Raw genomic sequence first — 23,588 nt, forward strand, 5'->3', positions numbered from 1 at the left:
ATTCGGGTCGAAGAATTTTCACTCACTTTCTGTCAAAAAATTGTGTAAAAATTCTTCAGAGTGTACTCAGGCTGTGTGATGCGCAAACCCCTTCTAAAAATTTGTTTGAATAGTGTCAGTGAGTGCTTAACCTAAAATAAGTGTGTCAAACTTCTCTAGCCTAGTTCAAAGGGTTACTTTGATCGGTGTTGTTGCCCCAATCTAGTGTGTTGCAGCACTTCAGGCGTTAAGTGCCCATTTCAAACCAACCAACCCAAAAAAAAACGAACAAAAGTGAACCACAATCTGGTGGTCGAAGACCAGTTTGTTGATAAGAGCATAAATACCTACTGAATATTATTGGCGTTATTGAAATTTATTCCATCACCCAGTAAAGGTCCCATCGTTGACACACCACAAATAATAATCATCGAAATGTGTCGTTCAATATGCTCGTCGGAATAAAACGCGTAAAGAGCGTAGCATAAAAACTGATAATCTCTTATCGCGGCGTGGTGTGGCTGTTGAGGGATTTGTTTTGATTTTTTCCTTCTCTTTATTATTTTGCTCGCGTTATTTCACAGCAATTGGCTTTCGGGTTTTTGGAATTGGAGTTCTCATTTTGTTTTTTTTTTATTTTGTCGTATCGGAAGCCAACCATATTTGTATATTTGTCTAGCTAGGCAGCTGATAGCCAGCCGCATTGGGAATCAAAGTGAATCAACCGATTAATTATTGATTTAGCAGTCGTTTGAATATTGAATTAAGCTGCCGGAGTGTGTTGTTTAATTAAAAATACTGGTTGTATGTTAAGTGAATTTTACGGTTTTTCGAATTGATTGTTTTATTATAGTTCAACATAGTTATAGTTTTGAACATGAAGATCTGAAGATCTCCGGCGTAATCGTCAGATAATGAAAAAAATCTCCAAATACCAAATTTCATACTCTAGCTTTATTGAAGTCATAAATCTGCATTTTTTCGAATTTATTTATATTTTTTTTAGATTTCAACGGCAAACCATAAAGAGAGGTATCAGACTCTAGTTTTCTACTTAAATGAACTTAAAAACTAATGTTTGATTTTCCTCCTTATTTTCCACGTCTTTTCTTTAACACTAGAGCTTCCACATTGAATCCTATGTCAGATTCAAATCATTCAAAGTTGGTTTTAATTTAGAGAATGTTTTCAATATTTCAAGTGTAAAAACTTGGAAGGAAATATTAAAAAAAAATCAATAAATATTGAAGTATGGTAGGTGTTCTAGAAGCTTGGAGTAATATGTTTCAATTAATAACAAAGGTAATGAGCAACTCTTCTTTTGTATTTTTTTTAAAGCGGAAAATTTGGAATAAATCTTAAACCGATTACAAAATTTGTTTTATGATGTGCATTTGACATGATTTATGTAATTTAAATGATAGAAGTCATGAAGCAAACTTGGTTGAAATGAAAAAGAAATGACACATGACATAAAAATGTTACAAAAATTTATTCAAAATTAAACAATAAAATAAACAATACCCAAAAAGCATACAAAAAGTTATATAAAAATGACACAAAAATCCAAGCAACCAAAATGACACAAAAATAAAAATAAAAGATCGAAAAAATTACAAGAAAATAATCACAAAAATCACAAAAATGGCATGAAAATAAACCAAAAGTCTCACAAAAATCACAGGAAAGTTATACAAAATTATAAAAATATCAACCTAAAACCTTACAAAAATCTCAAATATCACACGGATACCTAAATGATTGAAAAATTACTTAACAATGACTCAAAAAAATTTGACAAAGAAATGTCACGTGACACAAAAATGGATTCAGAAGTGACTCTGAGGTAACAAAAAAAAATTAAATAAACATATTCCAAAAACAATACAAAACAATATGTAAACTTTACACAAAAAAGAAACCAAGAGGCAGAATTGCCTTCGTCAGACAGGGCCACATCAAATCCCAACATTTCACTGTTCCTTCTGGGGTCCCCCAAGGTAGCCATCTAGGTCCTCTCCTGTTAAGCTATTCATGAACGACCTTTGTCAATTAATTGGTTCTGAATTAGTGTTTTATGCAGACGATCTGAAAATGTACCGCTCAATTACGCATTACTCACTGTTTGCTCGACTGTTTGCTTCTTCAGCGAGACCTCGATAATCTATTGCTCTGGTGCCAAGTGAATGCGATGGAAGTCAACCTAAAAAAAACCTAAAAAAATGTAAGATTCTTACGTTCACCAGAAGCAGGGTTTTTTTTATTAGTTGTTAACCCAGGTGGTAAATCCATTTTACGGATTGCATTCCAAGGCACGGCGAGCCACCGCGTCCCCCCAGTTTGCTACTCTGGGTCAGAAGCAGGGTTGAGATTACCCATCTGTACACAGCTGATAGCGTATCTCTTGAAAAAGTTGAGTCTATTAGGGATCTTGGTGTAATTATGGATAAATCTCTGACATTCAAGGAGCATTTAGCTGTAACCGTGGCCAAAGCAAAAACTGTGCTGGGATTTCTGGTAAGGAACACCAAAGGATTCAGTGACATTACCACTCTCAAAGCATTATACTGCTCACTCGTTCGTAGCGGCTTGGAGTACAATATCCAAATATGGGCACCTAATTCAATTGGAGGGCTGAAACTACTTGAGTCAGTTCAGAGGCGGTTCCTGCGATACGCGCTTCCAAATTTACCATGGAATGAACCTCAGCGACTTCCCTCCTACCATGACCGATGTGGAATCTTGAATATCGAACCGATCGGCTCACGTGTTGTGCTGCTTCGTCGTTTGTTTATATTCGACGTCATATCCGGGAATATAGATAGTGCCAGTCTCATCGAAAGGATACCGTATCATGTCCCATCTCGTTCCCTAAGAAATTTCGAGCCGCTAAGATTAAACAATTATGGAAGAAATGAATTTTATAATCCATTTGACATCTCTTGTAGATTGTTCAACCTAGTGTATGTGTATTTTGATTTTAATATAAGTAAGGATAGTTTTAAGCGTAGTTTAAGTAACCAGTCTGTATGATATTAAGTTATCGAAGACCGTGAACAATAAATAAATAAAATGACACAAAAAAGAAAATGGCACAAAAATGACACAAACATAACCCAAAAGTCTCACAAAAATCACAGGAAAATCATACAAAATTATAAAAATGTCAAAAAAAAACCTTAAAATTACACTTCAATAAAATAAAATCTAAGAAGTTAATCAAAAATAACGATGAAATCATCAAAAACATAGTTAATAAAAAAAAACACAAATAATAAAAACAATCAAACGAATGACAGAACTGAAACTTTGAGTAAATATGAAACTTGTAGTCGAATATGACACAAACTAGCACACAAAAATTAAACCAAAGTAATACAAAGTTTTGACAAAGAAATATCACTAACACAAAAATTGATTCAAAATTGACCCAGAGAAAATAACAAAATGAAATAAACAAGACACATTAAACATACCAAAAATTATATAAAATAGACACAAAAATAACACAAAAACAACACAAAAGTCTCACAACATTCATAGGAAAATTATACAAGAATTGTAAAAAGGTTAAAACAAACCTTTCAAAATTTCCTAAATATTACACTTTAATGAAACAAAAGTGGCTTAGAAAAAACTAAGAAATGACTCAAAAATAACACTTAAATTTATAAAAAAAACACATTTAAATGGCACAAAATAACAACAACAAGTTGAGAAAAGAAACTCTGAGTAAAAATGAGACTTGTAGTTTCATATTACACAAACTAGTGCACAAAAGTTAGACAAACATAATTGTAAATTTTGACAAAGAAATGTCACATGACACAAAAATTTATTTAAAATTGACCCAAAATAAAATAAACAAGACACAAAAACCATACAAAAAAACAATATTAAAATGACACAAAAATTACACAAAAAATAAACCAAAATGACACAAAAAACAAACCAGAATGACACAAACATAACCCAAAAGTCTCACAAAAATAACAGGAAAATTATACAAAAATTATAAAAATGTCAAAAAAGCCTTTTGAAAATTCCAAAATATTTCACATCAATGACACAAAAGTGACTTTTAAAAAAACTTAGAAATGGCTCAAATATAACACTTAAATCATAAAAAAAACACGAATAAAAAAACACAAACAAATGACACATAAATAACTGATGCATTGAGTAAAATGAGACTTGCAGTCAAATATTACACAAATAAGTACACAAAAATTAAACAAAAGTAACACAAAATTTTGACAAAGGAATGTCACATGACAAAAAAATTGATTCAAAATTGACTCAGAGAACAAAAAAAATAGATAATCGAGACATGAAAACTATACAAAAAACTATAAAACAATGAAAAAAAATACACAAAAAAGAAACCAAAATTACTCAAAAATGAAAATAAATGAACCCAATTGTCTCACAAAAATCTCAGAAAAATAAAAAAAATAAAAGTTTGGAAAAACCTTTTAAAAATCTCAAAATATTACACTTTAATGGCAAAAAAGTGACATTAAAAAAAAACATAGAAATGACTCAAAAATAACACTTCAATCATAAAAAACACAATTAGTAAAATAAACATACGAATCACTCAAAAATAGCAACAAAAACACAGAACTGAAACTTTGAGTATAATAAGACTTGTATTGAATACAAGTGACAAGTGACACAAAATAGTACAAAAAATTAAACAAAAATAATACAAAACTTTCACAAAGAAATGTCACATGATTTAAAAATTGATTCAAAATTGAACCAGAGAAACCATAAAAACCATAAATGACATAAAAACCATACAAGAAATTATATAAAAATGACAAAAACCAACATAAATGAAACCAAAATGACTCAAAAATTAAAATAAAAAAAATCCAAAAATCTCACAAAAATCTCAAAAAATAATACAAAAATTCAAAAAAATGTCGGAAAACCCCTTTCAAATATCTCAAAATATTACACTTTATTGACATAAAAGTGACTTAAAAAAAACTTGGACATAACTCAAAAATAACACTCAAGTTTAAAAAAAAAACACAAATAGTAAAAAAAAACATACTAATGACACAAAAATAGCAACAAAAAACACAGAACTGAAACTTTGAGAAAAATGAGACTTGTAGTCAAATATGATACAAACTAGTACACAAAAATTTAAAAAAAATACAAAATTGCTAAATGGCTTAAAAATTACACAAAATAGATACACAAAAATGGCTCAGAAAACTCAATTTCCACACGAATATTTTTCAAAAACTCCACAAAAATCAAACAAAAACTGTAATAAAAAACCTTCAAATGACACATAAAAAATTATTTTGAGAAAGAATGTTACTTAAAGTCAAAAATTATATGAAAATTTTGAAATGATGTAAAAAATATAAAATAAAAATGACGAAATCGCCGAAAATGATTAAAATGACCCTCAAAATGGCACAAAAATTAACTACAAAAAAAATGAAAAAAAATTGTTAGTAACTGAAAAATAGCTAAAAATTAACTTCAAAGTTTTTGCTAATTTACAGACTCCGTTCGTTTTTGGCAACAGTCGATTTTGGCAACATTCGATTTTGGCAACATCCGATTTTGGAACATGTGCCAAAATCGAACGGTTTTTAGAAGCGACATTACCTTTTAGTTTTCTCTATAACAGGACCAATATAATTTAGACAAACATCAAAAAAAACGTTTTAATGTTCAGAAATCATGATAGAATACAACAACAAATACAAAAGTTTTATAAAAAATTTAAAAAGTACTCAAAAGTTACAAAAAGATGAAAAATTTATAAAAACCATAAACAAATACAAACAAAAGACTAAAAATGTCAAAATCATCTTAAAAATGACGAAGAATGAAAAAAAAAAACAACAAAAATGACAAACAAAACAAAGATTATAAACAAAACAAAAATAGTGCAAAATGCATCAAAAACCTGAGAAAAAAAACTATAAAAATTCTAAAAATGATCGAAAATTGATTTAAAATAACGTTAATGATAATAAAAATAGTTATTTTGTAAAAATAAAAGAAAAAAGTTTCAGAAAAAAAACCGTTCGATTTTGGCAACATTCGATTTTGGCAACACAAAATGTACGAGCATGTTGCCAAAAACGAACGGGGTCTGTATATGAAAATACTACAAATACAAACAACAAATATTACATTCTTCTTTTGTCAACTTACTACTCACACATTCGATTTTGTACGAAAATCCCGAAGGGGAAAATAAACAAAGTTCAAGGTATTCTATTTTAAATTTAATAAATTCTTTTATACAAGTATATTGCATGCAAGCTTTTGTTCTATTTGTATAAATTGTATAATTTGTAAAAATGTTATTACCTATTGCCAATTTGAATTATTTAGAATTCACTCCCCTTCTTTCTTCGTGGTGCTTCAACTCCAAGTGACAAAAGAGGGGTTTCAAATTCGTTCCCGACGTTTTACTGGAAAAAAAATAGAACAAAATGACTAAAAACTCATTGACAATAATTTTATTATTACTCAGTATGAACTTAAGAACAAAAAATGTAAAACTGTCGAAGTTTATATGCAAAAAACAAAAAAATGACTTAAATAAGACAAAACAAAAATCGAAAATTGGTAACCAACAATTGACAAAACAAAAAAAATCCAATTGTCTGATACACATTACGGTTTTTTTTTAAATTTTCAAAACAAAACAAAGTATGAAAAATGCGAAAATGAGAGAATAATTTATCATATACAAAACATGTTGTGGATGAAGCTGAAAGAAGAAAGATATGTAAATAGAACAAAAAGGAATAATAATTGGTCAAAAATCGGGCATAAATATGTAAAATAATTGGACTTCATTTTACACAACAAGACAAGAAATAGCTACAATTATCAGAAAAAGAGAGAAAAAGCAACCAAAATACCTGCACTATTCAGAAACTAAACTTGAGCAAAAACAGTCAAAATTCAAATAAAAAGAAGCATAAATATGAATCCGAGGAAAAATTAACGATGGAAATTACTGTATTGACCTAATACTTAAAATATTATGCCAGTAGAATAAAATTTGTTTTTTTAGTATAAATTGTGTAAAAAATGTGAAAATTTAGAAAATTTGATTTTTATTTTTTATTGTTGGTTGCTATTCGTATTTTTGATACACTAAAATAATTCGACATGTTTCACAGTACTGAATCAAGCTAAAAAATGTATAAACAAAAATTCGAAACCATACAAGAAGACATTTCATTGAGAATTCAAATTTATAAAGAGTTAAAACAAAAGGTTCGATGAAGCTTTTATAAAAACTTTGAAATTTATCTGTATAAAATTCTTATTGAAATACGCTTTAAGATATCACTTCTAAACCTTTTATACCGACATTTGATTGAGTTGATATTGTTGCTTGGGAATATAAAATTCGGTTAAAAACTCCTCAATAACAGACATCTTTTCTCGTTAAGATGACAATGACAAAATTTACAAAAATAGCTTAACTCAAAGATATTGAATTTGTAGATATTGGTCCAGTCGTTTTTGAAGATGTCAAATTTTGATGTTTTCGAACTTTGATTTCTTCACAGTCCTAAATGTGTTAAATTTTCTTAAAGATTAACTTAAAACCGACTTTATTTTTATTTCTCTTTTTTTTACATCAAATTTTCAATGCTACAGTTCTCAGATTGAGTCCAAAACCAAATTCGAGAAATGATACAAAAAAAACACAAAAATTATTCAAAAGTCACACACCATTAAAAAAAATCACAATGACATGTAAAATATTTGAAAATAACATAAAAATCGCCAAATAAATTCTCAATATTCAAACTAAAATTTCCTACCCAAAAAAGTACACGAAAATGACACAAAAATACATAAAAATTATACCAAAATGGCAGAGAGATGATACAAAAATGACAATTATATAACTCGAATAAAACTAAAGTAACACTCAAGACACAAAAAGTACACCAAAATTACTCACAAAAATAACAAAATTTCAACAGAAATCTCACCATAGTCTAAAAAACCAGACACACAAAAATCTAAAAAATAAATTTAATTTTAATTGAAAACAAAAATTGAACAAAAGAATAACAGAAATCAGATGAAAGTTAATTTAAAAAAAATGAAATAAAACAAAGATATCTCACAAATAATGGAAACTACAAAAAAAAAACTTACTCAAACAGCTCGAAAAAAAAAACAGAAAATCACACAAAGTCATACAAAAAATATAAAAAAAGAACCTGAAAAATCAAAACAACATGAGTGAAACGCGAAAATAGCAGACAAAACACAACAATAAAAAAAATAATATGAAATTTTCAAAATTTTCAAAATTGTGAATATTGTCAAAATTGTCGAAATTATAATTATATTTTATTTACATAGTATCGTCGAAATTATGAAAATTGTCTAAATCATCAAAAATATAAAAATTAACAAGACAAAATTAACATAGAATTGTCAAAATTATCAAAATTGTCAAAATTGTCGAAATTTTAAAAATCGTCAAAATTGACACAATTGTCAAAATTGTTAAAATTGTTCAAATTAAAATTGTCAAAATTGTCAAAATTGTCAAAATTTTGAAATGTTTTTTAAATTTTTAGAATTTTCAAAATTTTTGAAATTTTTTAATTTTTTAAAATTTTCTAAATTTTCAAAATTTTTAAAATTTTCAAAATTTTCAAAATTTTCAAAATTTTCAAAATTTTCAAAACTTCAAAATTTTCGAAATTTTCAAAACTTTTAAAATTTTCAAAATTTTTAAAATTTTCAAAATTTTTAAAATTATTAGGATTTACAGAATTGTCAAAATTGTCAAAATTGTCAAAATTGTCAAAGTTGTAAAAATTGTTAAAATTGACAAAATTGTCGAAATTGTCAAAATTTTCAAATTTTCAAATTTTAAAAATTTTTAAAATATTCAAAATTTTCAAAATTTTCAAAATTTTCAAAATTTTCAAAATTTTGAAAATTTAGAAAATTTTAAAAAATTAAAAAATTTCAAAAATTTTGAAAATTCTAAAAATTTAAAAAACATTTCAAAATTTTGACAATTTTGACAATTTTGACAATTTTAATTTGAACAATTTTAACAATTTTGACAATTGTGTCAATTTTGACGATTTTTAAAATTTCGACAATTTTGACAATTTTGATAATTTTGACAATTCTATGTTAATTTTGTCTTGTTAATTTTTATATTTTTGATGATTTAGACAATTTTCATAATTTCGACGATACTATGTAAATAAAATATAATTATAATTTCGACAATTTTGACAATATTCACAATTTTGAAAATTTTGAAAATTTCATATTATTTTTTTTATTGTTGTGTTTTGTCTGCTATTTTCGCGTTTCACTCATGTTGTTTTGATTTTTCAGGTTCTTTTTTTATATTTTTTGTATGACTTTGTGTGATTTTCTGTTTTTTTTTTTCGAGCTGTTTGAGTAAGTTTTTTTTTTGTAGTTTCCATTATTTGTGAGATATCTTTGTTTTATTTCATTTTTTTTAAATTAACTTTCATCTGATTTCTGTTATTCTTTTGTTCAATTTTTGTTTTCAATTAAAATTAAATTTATTGTTTAGATTTTTGTGTGTCTGGTTTTTTAGACTATGGTGAGATTTCTGTTGAAATTTTGTTATTTTTGTGAGTAATTTTGGTGTACTTTTTGTGTCTTGAGTGTTACTTTAGTTTTATTCGAGTTATATAATTGTCATTTTTGTATCATCTCTCTGCCATTTTGGTATAATTTTTATGTATTTTTGTGTCATTTTCGTGTACTTTTTTGGGTAGGAAATTTTAGTTTGAATATTGAGAATTTATTTGGCGATTTTTATGTTATTTTCAAATATTTTACATGTCATTGTGATTTTTTTTAATGGTGTGTGACTTTTGAATAATTTTTGTGTTTTTTTTGTATCATTTTTCGAATTTGGTTTTGGACTCAATCTGAGAACTGTAGCATTGAAAATTTGATGTAAAAAAAAGAGAAATAAAAATAAAGTCGGTTTTAAGTTAATCTTTAAGAAAATTTAACACATTTAGGACTGTGAAGAAATCAAAGTTCGAAAACATCAAAATTTGACATCTTCAAAAACGACTGGACCAATATCTACAAATTCAATATCTTTGAGTTAAGCTATTTTTGTAAATTTTGTCATTGTCATCTTAACGAGAAAAGATGTCTGTTATTGAGGAGTTTTTAACCGAATTTTATATTCCCAAGCAACAATATCAACTCAATCAAATGTCGGTATAAAAGGTTTAGAAGTGATATCTTAAAGCGTATTTCAATAAGAATTTTATACAGATAAATTTCAAAGTTTTTATAAAAGCTTCATCGAACCTTTTGTTTTAACTCTTTATAAATTTGAATTCTCAATGAAATGTCTTCTTGTATGGTTTCGAATTTTTGTTTATACATTTTTTAGCTTGATTCAGTACTGTGAAACATGTCGAATTATTTTAGTGTATCAAAAATACGAATAGCAACCAACAATAAAAAATAAAAATCAAATTTTCTAAATTTTCACATTTTTTACACAATTTATACTAAAAAAACAAATTTTATTCTACTGGCATAATATTTTAAGTATTAGGTCAATACAGTAATTTCCATCGTTAATTTTTCCTCGGATTCATATTTATGCTTCTTTTTATTTGAATTTTGACTGTTTTTGCTCAAGTTTAGTTTCTGAATAGTGCAGGTATTTTGGTTGCTTTTTCTCTCTTTTTCTGATAATTGTAGCTATTTCTTGTCTTGTTGTGTAAAATGAAGTCCAATTATTTTACATATTTATGCCCGATTTTTGACCAATTATTATTCCTTTTTGTTCTATTTACATATCTTTCTTCTTTCAGCTTCATCCACAACATGTTTTGTATATGATAAATTATTCTCTCATTTTCGCATTTTTCATACTTTGTTTTGTTTTGAAAATTTAAAAAAAAACCGTAATGTGTATCAGACAATTGGATTTTTTTTGTTTTGTCAATTGTTGGTTACCAATTTTCGATTTTTGTTTTGTCTTATTTAAGTCATTTTTTTGTTTTTTGCATATAAACTTCGACAGTTTTACATTTTTTGTTCTTAAGTTCATACTGAGTAATAATAAAATTATTGTCAATGAGTTTTTAGTCATTTTGTTCTATTTTTTTTCCAGTAAAACGTCGGGAACGAATTTGAAACCCCTCTTTTGTCACTTGGAGTTGAAGCACCACGAAGAAAGAAGGGGAGTGAATTCTAAATAATTCAAATTGGCAAAATTTTCAAAATTGTCAAAATTTTCAAAACTTTTAAAATTTTCAAAATTTTTAAAATTTTCAAAATTTTCAAAACTTTTAAAATTATTAAGATTTACAGAATTGTCAAAATTGTCAAAATCGTCAAAATTGTCAAAATTGTCAAAATTGTCAAAATTGTCAAAATTGTTAAAATTGTCAAAATTGTCGAAATTGTCAAAATTTTCAAATTTTCAAATTTTCAAAATTTTTAAAATATTCAAAATTTTTAAAATTTTCAAAATTTTCAAAATTTTCAAAATTTTCAAAAATTTCAAAATTTTCAAAATTTTCAAAATTTTCAAAATTTCCAGAATATTCAAAATTGTCAAAATTGTCAAAGTTGTCAAAATTGACAAAATTGTCAAAATTGTCCAAATTGTCAAAATTGTCAAAATTGTCAAAATTGTCAAAATTGTCAAAATTGTCAAAATTGTCAAAATTGTCAAAATTGTCAAAATTGTCAAAATTGTCAAAATTGTCAAAATTGTCAAAATTGTCAAAATTGTCAAAATTGTCAAAATTGTCAAAATTGTCAAAATTGTCAAAATTGTCAAAATTGTCAAAATTGTCAAAATTGTCAAAATTGTCAAAATTGTCAAAATTGTCAAAATTGTCAAAATTGTCAAAATTGTCAAAATTGTCAAAATTTACAAAATTGTCAAAATTGTCAAAATTGTCAAAATTGTCAAAATTGTCAAAATTTTGAAATGTTTTTTAAATTTTTAGAATTTTCAAAATTTTTGAAATTTTTTAATTTTTTAAAATTTTCTAAATTTTCAAAATTTTAAAATTTTCAAAATTTTCAAAATTTTCAAAATTTTCAAAATTTTCAAAATTTTCAAAATTTTCAAAATTTTCAAAATTTTCAAAATTTCAAAATTTTCAAAATTTTCAAAACTTTTAAAATTTTCAAAATTTTTAAAATTTTCAAAATTTTCAAAATTTTTAAAATTATTAAGATTTAAAGAACTGTCAAAATTGTCAAAATTGTCAAAATTGTCAAAATTGTCAAAATTGTCAAAATTGTCAAAATTGTCAAAATTGTCAAAATTGTCAAAATTGTCAAAATTGTCAAAATTGTCAAAATTGTCAAAATTGTCAAAATTGTCAAAATTGTCAAAATTGTCAAAATTGTCAAAATTGTCAAAATTGTCAAAATTGTCAAAATTGTCAAAATTGTTAAAATTGTCAAAATTGTCGAAATTGTCAAAATTTTCAAATTTTCAAATTTTCAAAATTTTTAAAATATTCTAAATTTTCAAAATTTTCAAAATTTTCAAAATTTTCAAAATTTTCAAAATTTTCAAAATTTTCAAAATTTTCAAAACTTTTAAAATTTTCAAAATTTTTAAAATTTTCAAAATTTTCAAAATTTTTAAAATTATTAAGATTTACAGAATTGTCAAAATTGTCAAAATTGTCAAAATTGTCAAAATTGTCAAAATTGTTAAAATTGTCAAAATTGTCGAAATTGTCAAAATTTTCAAATTTTCAAAATTTTTAAAATATTCAAAATTTTCAAAATTTTCAAAATTTTCAAAATTTTCAAAATTTTCAAAATTTTCAAAATTTTCAAAATTTTCAAAATTTTCAAAATTTTCAAAATTTCTAGGATATTCAAAATTGTCAAAATTGTCAAAGTTGTCAAAATTGACAAAATTGTCAAAATTGTCAAAATTGTCAAAATTGTCAAAATTGTCAAAATTGTCAAAATTGTCAAAATTGTCAAAATTGTCAAAATTGTCAAAATTGTCAAAATTGTCAAAATTGTCAGAATTGTCAAAATTGTCAAAATTGTCAAAATTGTCAAAATTGTCAAAATTGTCAAAATTGTCAAAATTGTCAAAATTGTCAAAATTGTCAAAATTGTCAAAATTGTCAAAATTGTCAAAATTGTCAAAATTGTCAAAATTGTCAAAATTGTCAAAATTGTCAAAATTGTCAAAATTGTCAAAATTGTCAAAATTGTCAAAATTGTCAAAATTGTCAAAATTGTCAAAATTGTCAAAATTGTCAAAATTGTCAAAATTGTCAAAATTGTCAAAATTGTCAAAATTGTCAAAATTGTCAAAATTGTCAAAATTGTCAAAATTGTCAAAATTGTAAAAATTGTCAAAATTGTCAAAATTGTCAAAATTGTCAAAATTGTCAAAATTGTCAAAATTGTCAAAATTGTCAAAATTGTCAAAATTGTCAAAATTGTCAATATTGTCAATATTGTCAAAATTGTCAAAATAGTCAAAATTGTCAAAATTGTCAAAATTGTCAAAATTGTCAAAATTGTCAAAATTGTCAAAATTGTCAAAATTGTCAAAATTGTCAAAATTGTCAAAATTGTCAAAATTGTCAAAATTGTCAAAATTGTCAAAATTGTCAAAATTGTCAAAATTGTCAAAATTGTCAAAATTGTCAAAATTGTCAAAATTGTCAAAATTGTCAAAATTGTCAAAATTGTCAAAATTGTCAAAATTGTCAAAATTGTCAAAATTGTCAAAATTGTCAAAATTGTCAAAATTGTCAAAATTGTCAAAATTGTCAAAATTGTCAAAATTGTCAAAATTGTCAAAATTGTCAAAATTGTCAAAATTGTCAAAATTGTCAAAATTGTCAAAATTGTCAAAATTGTCAAAATTGTCAAAATTGTCAAAATTGTCAAAATTGTCAAAATTGTCAAAATTGTCAAAATTGTCAAAATTGTCAAAATTGTCAAAATTGTCAAAATTTTCAAAATTGTCAAAATTGTCAAAATTGTCAAAATTGTCAAAATTGTCAAAATTGTCAAAATTGTCAATATTGTCAATATTGTCAATATTGTCAATATTGTCAATATTGTCAATATTGTCAAAATTGTCAAAATTATCGAAATCGTCAAAATCGTCGGAATTGTCAAAATTGACAACAATGACAAAATTGTCAAAATTGTCAAAATTGTAAAATTTTCAAAATTTTAATTTTTTTTTTAATTTTCAGAATTTTCAAAATTTTAAAATTTTCAAAATTTTCAAGATTTATAAAATTTTAATTATTTTTAAAATTTTCAAAATTAATTGTATTGTCATAATTGTCAAAATTGTGAAAATAGTTAAAATTGTTACAATTGTCAAAACTGTCAATATTGTCAAAATTGCCAAAATTTTCTAATGTAAAATTGCCAAAATTTTCTAATTTTCAAAATTTTCTAATTTTCAAAATTTTCAAAATTTTTAAAATTTTCGATATTTTTAAAAAAATTTAAAATTTCTGAAATTTTCAAAATTTTTAAAATTTTTATTATTTTTAAAATTATTAAAATTGTCAAAATTGTCAAGTTTCCAAGATTGTCTAAATTGTCAAAATTGTAAAAAATTTCAAAATAGTCTATGCGTTTATGATCGTTCGATGCTTCTCGAAATATCCAGTAAAATTTAGACAAAAGCATTCTTGAGTGTTTAAAATTTCTCACTTGGGAAAAACACCTTCTCGTTGCTCAGATCGACATCCCGAATATAAACAGATCCCATTCATTTGAGGTGAAATGATAAATAGCACACGTGCATCAACAGCTATCCATTTTACAACAGGTCTTAATTATACATCGCTCTCTCTTTTGGTCAGAATCAGTCAGTCAGTTAGTGTCTTTGCTACAATGTTGCCGCACTGCAATAATGCACCATCATCATCCGCCTCTCACCAGCCGAGTTTTTGATTGATCACGGGGAGGTTAATTAAAAATTGTAAACAAGACTGATATCTGCCCTATGGTGTGTAGAAAAAATGAACCGATGTGTAGAAAAATTGTTTATTTTCTAGTTTTCGAATTGGGAACAGCAGGTTGGTTAGAAAAGTTTTACCTGTATCAAAACTTAGGCAAAATACTGCTTTAGAATATTTGCAGAGTTGCAGAATTGATCAACAAATATCGTGAATCTTCGATATACACGCTTAAATTAAATACATCATCTTCTTTTAAAAATAAATCATATTGTAATCACGGGATGATGGCCTTTTAGATACAATTTAACAAACAAAAATCTGAAATGAAAACAATTTTTCTAATGGTTCTCCCAAACAAAGGGTCATTTTTCAAAACTAATCGAAATAACAACAACAAAAAGTAAAACAACTACAAATCCAGTACAGTGGCGCCAAAATATCATAATCACCACACCGATTCCAAACGATGCCTATAAATAATCGAAAGTATCGAAAACATATTAATAAACAATCACGATGGCGTGAGTTTTTCCGAATCCAGAACAATGCCCGTGGCCAAAAGCAGACAATTTTGTGTTCGTTCGTTCGTTCCTACTTTCAACTGGAACGCTTCACTTAGCTCCCGTTTCCCCTTTTTCCCCTCTCTTCCTTTCTCGCTCTCACTTAGAAGGGGGGAGCTGTCGGTGTTTCTGTTTGATTTGTTTACACTACCGAAATTCAAACGGAAGAAAAAAAATACGCCACGATCCCTACGCCCGAAAAGAGAGCCGAAAATAATAATACTAATAGACACCGAGGAAAAAAAATATCGACTTGATTTGTGAGTTTTGATTCATTTTTCATCACACACACCCGTCTTCGCTACGCCTGGCCTGGTGAGGAACTTGGCAGGAAAATTATCTACCGAATGGGGACGAAAAATTAGACCAGAACCTGGGCTACCGATAAAATAAACAACTTCACTGAAAAAAAATGAAAAAAAAAATTCGACTATTTTCCTTCACGGATATCAGAAGCAAGCGTTTTGAATTAGAAGTGAAAACTACTAAGTGACCGTTGAAAGAAAAAAAACCTTAATTTGAAAATAAAAGCCCGCTATGAAAGAACATGCCTACTACGACAAGCAATAATGCTTTCTCTTTCAGTGAAAATTAAGGGAGTCGTTTTTTGTTTGTTTTTGAAGTTATTCAAATTTCAGGTTTATTTCTTTTTAGTAGCAACAGTGCCACATTTTATTGGTGTTTGTGAGTGAGAGCTCAGTGTAGCTAAAAAGTTAAACAGATCGAAATTTGCAAAATATTAAAAAAAGTGTAAAAATGAATCAAGGGGAGCGCCAACGTTCTGCTGTTCCGGATAAAAAGTGTTGCGGCAACAACGGACAGCTTTGTTCTCGACCAGCAGCAGCTGAGAGAGAATAAAAGTGCGAACGAGCTCGCGTTAAAAATTTATTGCTCCTTGCGCCTCCATCGAAGCAACTACAGCTCTACTCATCATTTCTTCCACATTCACTTGGAGTACACTGAAAAAAAAACCTGTCGGAACACCAAAGCATCCAAATAGCCGGCATTAATGAACGTTTGGGTAAGATTTTTCATACTTTCAGAAATATTTTTAAACAACGTCATGCAGCTCAATTCAGCAAGCCTAATAAATTCCAAACATTTAAAGACTCTTAAACTTTTTTCGTATTTCGTTTCTGATCGTTTTAACATTTCTGTGTAATTTACCACTTTTCATCAACGATGTTGTTGGTAGACAATAATTGAAAAACTTGTCCTGAAGGTAGAGCTCAGTAGGCTCAGTAGCAAATATTTAAAAAAAAATGTGGTAGTCCCAATGAATTCATATAATCTTTAATTTTTCATCACTACAATTTTACGGGTGCTCCCTGGAAGCCCAGACAAACTCACTCCCTAATCAGATCTTGAGTGTCAATTTAACACTCCTTGCATAAAATCCCTACAGTTCGATTGTTCCTTAATCTAATTGTACAAAATTTATAGTTATCAAAACCTCGTAAGGCCGGTCACAACGGTGTATGGAAAACACAGATTTGGACCACACTGAAACAGTCCGTCTGGTACCGGTGGCGTAAATGGCTGTTTTACACAGTTATCGATTTCAAAATTCCCAACTGTCATTAGCTTTTGTTCCAAATTCATGCAAATTTAAAACAGCATTCAAAAAATACAAAAAACCGATTCTGACGTTTGGGGTTCACGGTGAGAAAATGTTAGCCACTGATGATTATTTTCACACATATTTGGATAACATTGAGTGTTATAGTTGTTTCGTTTTGAGATAAATAAATATAAGTAAAAGGTTTTTCCCGCTTCAATCAGCCTTCAGCGACAATATCATAACCAAATTTCACGGTTTCTACACACTACGAAAAAAATCTGTAAAACCACATCACATGTGATGTAAATAAAAAGAAGCATCATATATGACGGAATTTTCAGTGCTAGTTGGATATTACACGTCAGTAAAATTTTGCAACGTGTAAAATAAAAAATGATGTAAAATTGGCAACGTGTAAAATAAAAATGATGTAAATTATAAAATCACTGAATATTGGAAGAGAAACTTTCCAATTGGAATTTGTTTTGATTTATTTTTTGTTTATATGATTCAATAATGGAATTTTCTCATCTCTTCATAAAAATTGAACCTTTTTATGTCTAAATTAATTTATTGTATTCAGCGACAGAATTTTTTTTTCAGCTCACATTTTTTTATTAGAATTCACTTCAACCTTTCATTTACTTCCCCGAATCCTAAGTTGAGTAGCATCAACATCACAGAGAACAACATGGTGGTAAAATGGAGCCGCTTCCGGAATCGCATCCCTACATCATGAAGATCTCCGGAAACCTCACTCGCGGGAAAACTGCTTAAAACAAATACTTTGGTGCACGACTGGACTTGACACTTTGTTTACAATTGTCTATGGTTCTGTTCTTGACAGTCTGTATTTTTACATGGTATCATCGCGTTCAGTGTATTGTAATATAAATTAAATTCAAATTCAATGTCCTATAACTTTCCATGTCGTGTAATTTTAAGAAATTTCTATTTCAGTGCTGTAAAGAATTTTGTGTGACCAGAAAAATGTTATAAAATTACATCACATATGATGTAACGAAAAAGAAGCATCACATATGATGGAATTTTCAGTACGAGTTGAATGTTACACGTCTGTCAACTTCAACAGTCGTGTAAATATGAAAGACATGTAAAATATTTAAGACATGTAATGTTAAATTCGCACTGAAAATTCCGTCATATATGATGCTTCTTTTTATTTACATCATATGTGATGTAAATTTACATCAAATAATCGCGTTCCATGTCAAGTAATGTTTGTGTCATACGAATTCAGTGCTGTTAAGGATTCAACTATTTTTATTATGTAAATTTACATTAATAAGTCGCGTTCCATGTCATGTAATAGTAAAGGTTTTCTATTTCAGTGTTGTTATGGATTCAGATTTTTTTTCTGTGTATATTGAAACATTGACTACACTGACATGATTCTTGGAAAAAAATCTTTTACATTTCTGGCTAAAAAAGTTGTCGAAATTAAAAACAACTGATAATCATGAAAATTGGACTTAAAAATATGTAAAATTAGCATGTTTGCCAACATGTTTAGTTCGTTCGAGTACTCAAAATTGATCGATTATATTCGTATTATCATAGATTTAAAAAAAAGTTGTCGATTTCCTTTAAATTTGGAGGAAATCGTGGGTGCCATTTAATTTACATTTTATTAATCACAAAAATCGTTTTTGTTTATTTTCCATTGGCACGGGGGCACACTGTTACCTCATAAACAAACAAAACCGTCATTCGTGACGACGCAGATAATGTAAATGCATCGTCCCAGGCGACGATTTTGATTGTTTATTAAGTTTTCTACTGCCTCCATGCCAGTAGCAAATAAACGAAAACGCTTCAAAGAAAACTTCAAAAACTTTTTTCTCAGAAGTCAAAATTACTCGCAGTCTTGGGGAAAGCTGATCATTGAGTTAAAACTTTTATTTTCAAAATATTGATAATGTTTTGCCAAACAAGTGCAAAAATTTGTTTAAATTTAAGTTTATTTAATTTTTTTTTTTTATTTAATTATCCTTTTTTTCTCACTGTGTAGTCATTTTGGCTTTTAAGTATATGATAGCCCTGGTAGAATAACTGATATACCGGTTCTGTCAAAAATAATATTCGTATAATGAATTTTATGATGTTAGATTCTGTGAAACTCAAACTTATGTAATTTGTCTAATAAAATGGGTTTTTTCTTATCAATTGTTGAGTGTCCGCAATGAAAGTGTATCTGTTTTAAATTTTCTCTCACACAGGCTTGTTTTAGCCGATTCCAAATTTTGTATCGTTACTAAAAATCATATCCCAAAATTTGTAACTTTACCAAAAATCCTATCCCAGAGAAAATCAACTCTTCATTTTAAAACCAAGCTGAACAGAAACTTGTGGAAAAATTGCATCAACAAAAGGAAAAAAAATTCCCTTCTCATTTCAATCTAGCCGCGATCATGCATGGCAACTTTACCACGGTTAATAGTTTGTCAAATTTTAATGGTAGCAAATGATCGAACAAAGGCTGAAAAAGTGTGTCCAAAATAATTATTCAACTTCTCCCATTGGCCGCACTCAGACTTCTTCAAACGCTGAAACATGGTTTCAGTTAGTCGTTATTCAGCCAATAAGCTGAAATAGCAATTACGCTTTAGCTCAGTTTTTGAATAGCCTTATGCGCAACATAGAGCTTTTAACTTCAAGTTTCTTAGGCCCTGAGTGAAATTCCTTCCTTTTTCCAATGCGTGTTTTTGAGGATTTTCTTTCTTAGAATTAAATATCATAAAAATGAATAGTTGTAGCTGGATACTGTCTGAACAACATATTTGAGTAACGTTACGGGATTTCCAAAACTATAGATTTCGTACATATTGTGGATTTAGTTAGGAGTGTTTGACACTCCAAGGCTCCAAGGGGTTAAAAAATCTAGGACGGATTAGGGTTAAATTTTAAAGACGTTCACGTTGATTTGAGCTGCGTGTGTTGGTTTAGACTATCTAAGACATTGGTAGCATTTATATGTATCGTGTGACCAACATATTTTTGCTTAGCGTTATTCGATGTTCCGAAAATCAATCAAAATAAACACTCAGGATGCGTTTCCTGTTGGATACATTCTGATTGTATAATGGGATAGCGCCTCTCGCAACTGCTTCGCCCGACTGGTATGCAATCTCGATCAGCGCTCTACTCAGCAATGTCAACCGAGTTCCATCATTCAGAATCATCGGGTTTGCAAACATCGCATATCGGAGATGAGTGAGATACCAACTGATCCATTCTGAATGTCACTCACTCAGTATCCGCCTGGCTGATTAGAAATTGAAAAGACGGCGGAAGTGACCATCTTTCCATCACAAACACAACTACAGTTTGATTTTGTTCTTACTGTAGTAAAAAAAGCTGTAAAATCAAATAAATTTATTAATTGGCTATGTTTAAAATCAAACAACATTTGCCAATGATCGGTTACATGTATCACTCGCTCACTGCCTGAACCATTCACTCCTGATCCTAGCCCAACATAATTCGCCGTATGCATCGCTCAATGGTGAGATTCCAATTTGGTGATAGTGCTGCACTGTTTTGACAGCAAACATCGTGCGAGGTGATCTGTATTTTAGCGATGAATAGAACGATCGATGATCGGATAAGTCCAGTAGCAATCAATAACAAAACCCGATCGCTGTACGTTCAGTTGCGAAGTGCAATCAGGAACATTCATTGAAAATGAGTGATTTTCGGAACACTGGCGTTATTAAGCTTTTTTCCTCAGATTTAAGCTCTTTTTTGCCTTAAGAACATTGGAGATGAAAGCTCAAATCTGAGAAAAAAAAGCTTAATCCTAAACTATTCGGAACATCTTTATACAATCCGAATCGCTTCAAACATCTCTGAGTGTAATGCATGATACGGAGTCATGCAGTTTTAAGTAACAAAACAGCAAAAATCTTGATACGACCAAACTGACCTGGCTTCTGGCTTTGGGAAAATGATTCAAGTAATAGAGACCTAAAACATTTCTTAGCTTGAAAAAAATTTAAACCAGACTGATCAATTTAAAGAACTTGATGTTAGCCGAAAGCGATCGAACCAGCTTATAGTGCTTAAACCAACGAAATATGCCTCTCAAGTAACATTAAACACCTGAAAATAGTGCAAAACGTATAACCTTTTTTGTTATACCTTTATTAGCTTCAAATAATGCTTGAATAGTCTAAACAAAGCTTAAGCAAATTAAGTAAATAAATAGACTAAGATCAGCTTAAAAACACTTAAAAAGGATTGAAAAAACATCTTTCCTTTCAATCCACCAGTTTGAAAAATTTGAATTTGTTGAAAACTCAGGTTTTCAGTGGTGGGATAGAGTAATCTTTATTCAGTTTCGTCTGTGAGGTCCTTAAATAACTACTTATAATATAAGCTATACCCAACAAACATTTTTGCTGATTAAAAAGGTCAATTATCTGATCGTATGTTATGTTAAGGTGCTTATTGCTGTTTCAGCTTGCTGGATGAATGAAGAAATACTTCAGCGCTGTTTCATCGTGTAAGGAAGTTTTATTTCAGCCAATAGAAAGTAGGGAAAAATTGGTTGTCCAACCATTTTTGACACTACTCAAATTTGACAGGCGTCAGCTGTACAAGGGTAGCTTCGAAAGCGCCTTTCAGCTATATCAACTTTTCTGTTGTTCAGCTATTGATCAATATGCATGATAGCGAATTTATAGAAATTAGATTTTTTTTAATCTTCTAATTATTTGAAATTTCTCACTTTGCTTGGTAAAATGACCTAGCCGGGAAATTTACTTTTTTTCTCGAAGCATTTCAATTCCAATTTCTTCATATGAAATTGGACTTGGTTGGAAGATATTTTGGTAGCTTAAGAACGACACTTTTCTGATCCTTCGCAGAATGCATGATTGGTTCAGCGTACCGCGGCATGAGACCATAGCAAGTCGTAGGTTCAAAATTCGAGAAATGAAGAAAAAAAATAACACGAGAGGGGAAAAATAGCTGGCAAACATCGGACTTTTTTTTGTTTTTTTTTTTCTGTTGATACGTCAATTTACGTTTCATGTCATCTTCGCTGATTAATTTCTCCAAATCTCGATGTTTAGGGGCTGAACAGCAGCTTCTTCCTGAATGTTGGTTGCCTTCTTTCAGCAAGTTAGCTGATTTAAAATAAGAACTAAATAATGCTTCAGCGGTTGTTCAGCCAAAAATGTTTGTTGGGTAGCTATTTGTCACTATTACACATTTTTACTCCCTAACCGGGAAACTACTCATTTCCGAATGGGTATTCCAATGCATCTACTCATTTTCGTGTGAATATTTTGAGTGATCCGTGGTTATATTCTGAATTACCACGAACTCAGTTTGAGTCGTCTCCCTTAACCGCACCGCGTTCATCATCATCACCTCAGGCAAATAGAAATTCGCTGCATCATTTTTGCAGCATTTGGTTACTTACTTTACGGCTTAAAATTGAGCACTTCTTCAAAAGAGTAGTAATCGAAATTCGTGCCGGAACCGAACAAAATCAACAAAACTATTGTTTTATAGATAAAGCATGCTCAGTTTGATGGAATTTGTAAACTTGATCAAGGCAAAACTCTGTTAAAAATTTAAAAAAAACGTTTTAATGATAATCATTCTAACTAAGGAAACAAAAGATGTTACCTCCTCACTGGTCGGTGATTTAATCAGACCAACTTGACGTTTGAGCGCTTTTTTCTGTTTTGCAGCAATCAGCAATCATTGATGCATTGTTCTCGATTGCTGTATTTATTGGGTCAGTGTTCACGAACGTCTCGAAAGGCATGCCAAACTCACGTATAGCTTGCGTTGTCTTCGTCTCACCAACACTTGTGCCATCCCTAACAGTATATCACTGGTCACCCGGAAGCATTTTTTAATCAAACTTGCAATAGGTTTCGTCGTCGACAATAGTGTAGGGGAACATGCTCTATTATGCATCACCTAAGCGAATCGCTGATTTGCTATGTATTCCACTTACAAGTTGTGTAAAAAACGTGTGTAATCGTTGAAGAAATGTGTTTTCTACAAATGCCTATGATATTATATTGCTCAAGTTCAAATCCACAGAACAAAACTGTGTTGTAAATAGGGGAAAAGTTCATATAATGCCCCATGTGGCTAATATGCGCCTCTCGTGTTTTGAAGAATCCGTAACATTTTAAGCCTGTAAAATATTACCAATTTGTTTTAAATGCTGTGTTAGGCCATGACAAGTATGATTTTTTTCCTTAAAATAGCTCTGTGGCGTGAAAATTTCAAAATTTAGGTTTTTCTTCATTTCGATGTTAATTTTTAAATACTTTCAATAAGGTGTTACCAAACAGAGAAAGGTGAATAAGACATTATTTTCTTACACATCGATAGAGGAGAATCTAAAATATGATTTTACGCTAAAAAAATCATACTGAACTCGCTAAGATATGCTTTCTATGGGTATGTTTTATCACGGCCCATGCGTTCGGTATAACGCGTCGATCGTAGTATGCTGAA

The 23,588-nt window shown here is 28.8% G+C and overlaps 1 protein-coding gene across 8 annotated transcripts in view; it reads left to right on the forward strand.

Annotated features, from left to right (window-relative positions):
* Positions 1 to 23,588, forward strand: part of LOC129748188 (neurogenic protein mastermind) — a 369,439-nt gene that overhangs the window by 241,039 nt on the left and 104,812 nt on the right. For 2 of the 8 annotated variants that reach the window (XM_055742705.1, XM_055742704.1), the window contains exon 2: positions 16,175 to 16,541. The exons of 5 other annotated variants lie outside the window; for them this stretch is intronic. In XM_055742705.1, the coding sequence (XP_055598680.1) occupies positions 16,530 to 16,541 (12 nt within the window). In that variant the 5' untranslated portion in view covers positions 16,175 to 16,529. Of the gene's footprint in view, positions 1 to 16,158; positions 16,542 to 23,588 lie in introns of all 8 variants that reach the window. One more of the 8 variants, XM_055742706.1, reaches the window with a different exon arrangement.

The sequence above is a fragment of the Uranotaenia lowii genome, chromosome 2 (assembly GCF_029784155.1).
Source record: "Uranotaenia lowii strain MFRU-FL chromosome 2, ASM2978415v1, whole genome shotgun sequence".
Lineage (NCBI taxonomy): Eukaryota > Metazoa > Arthropoda > Insecta > Diptera > Culicidae > Uranotaenia > Uranotaenia lowii.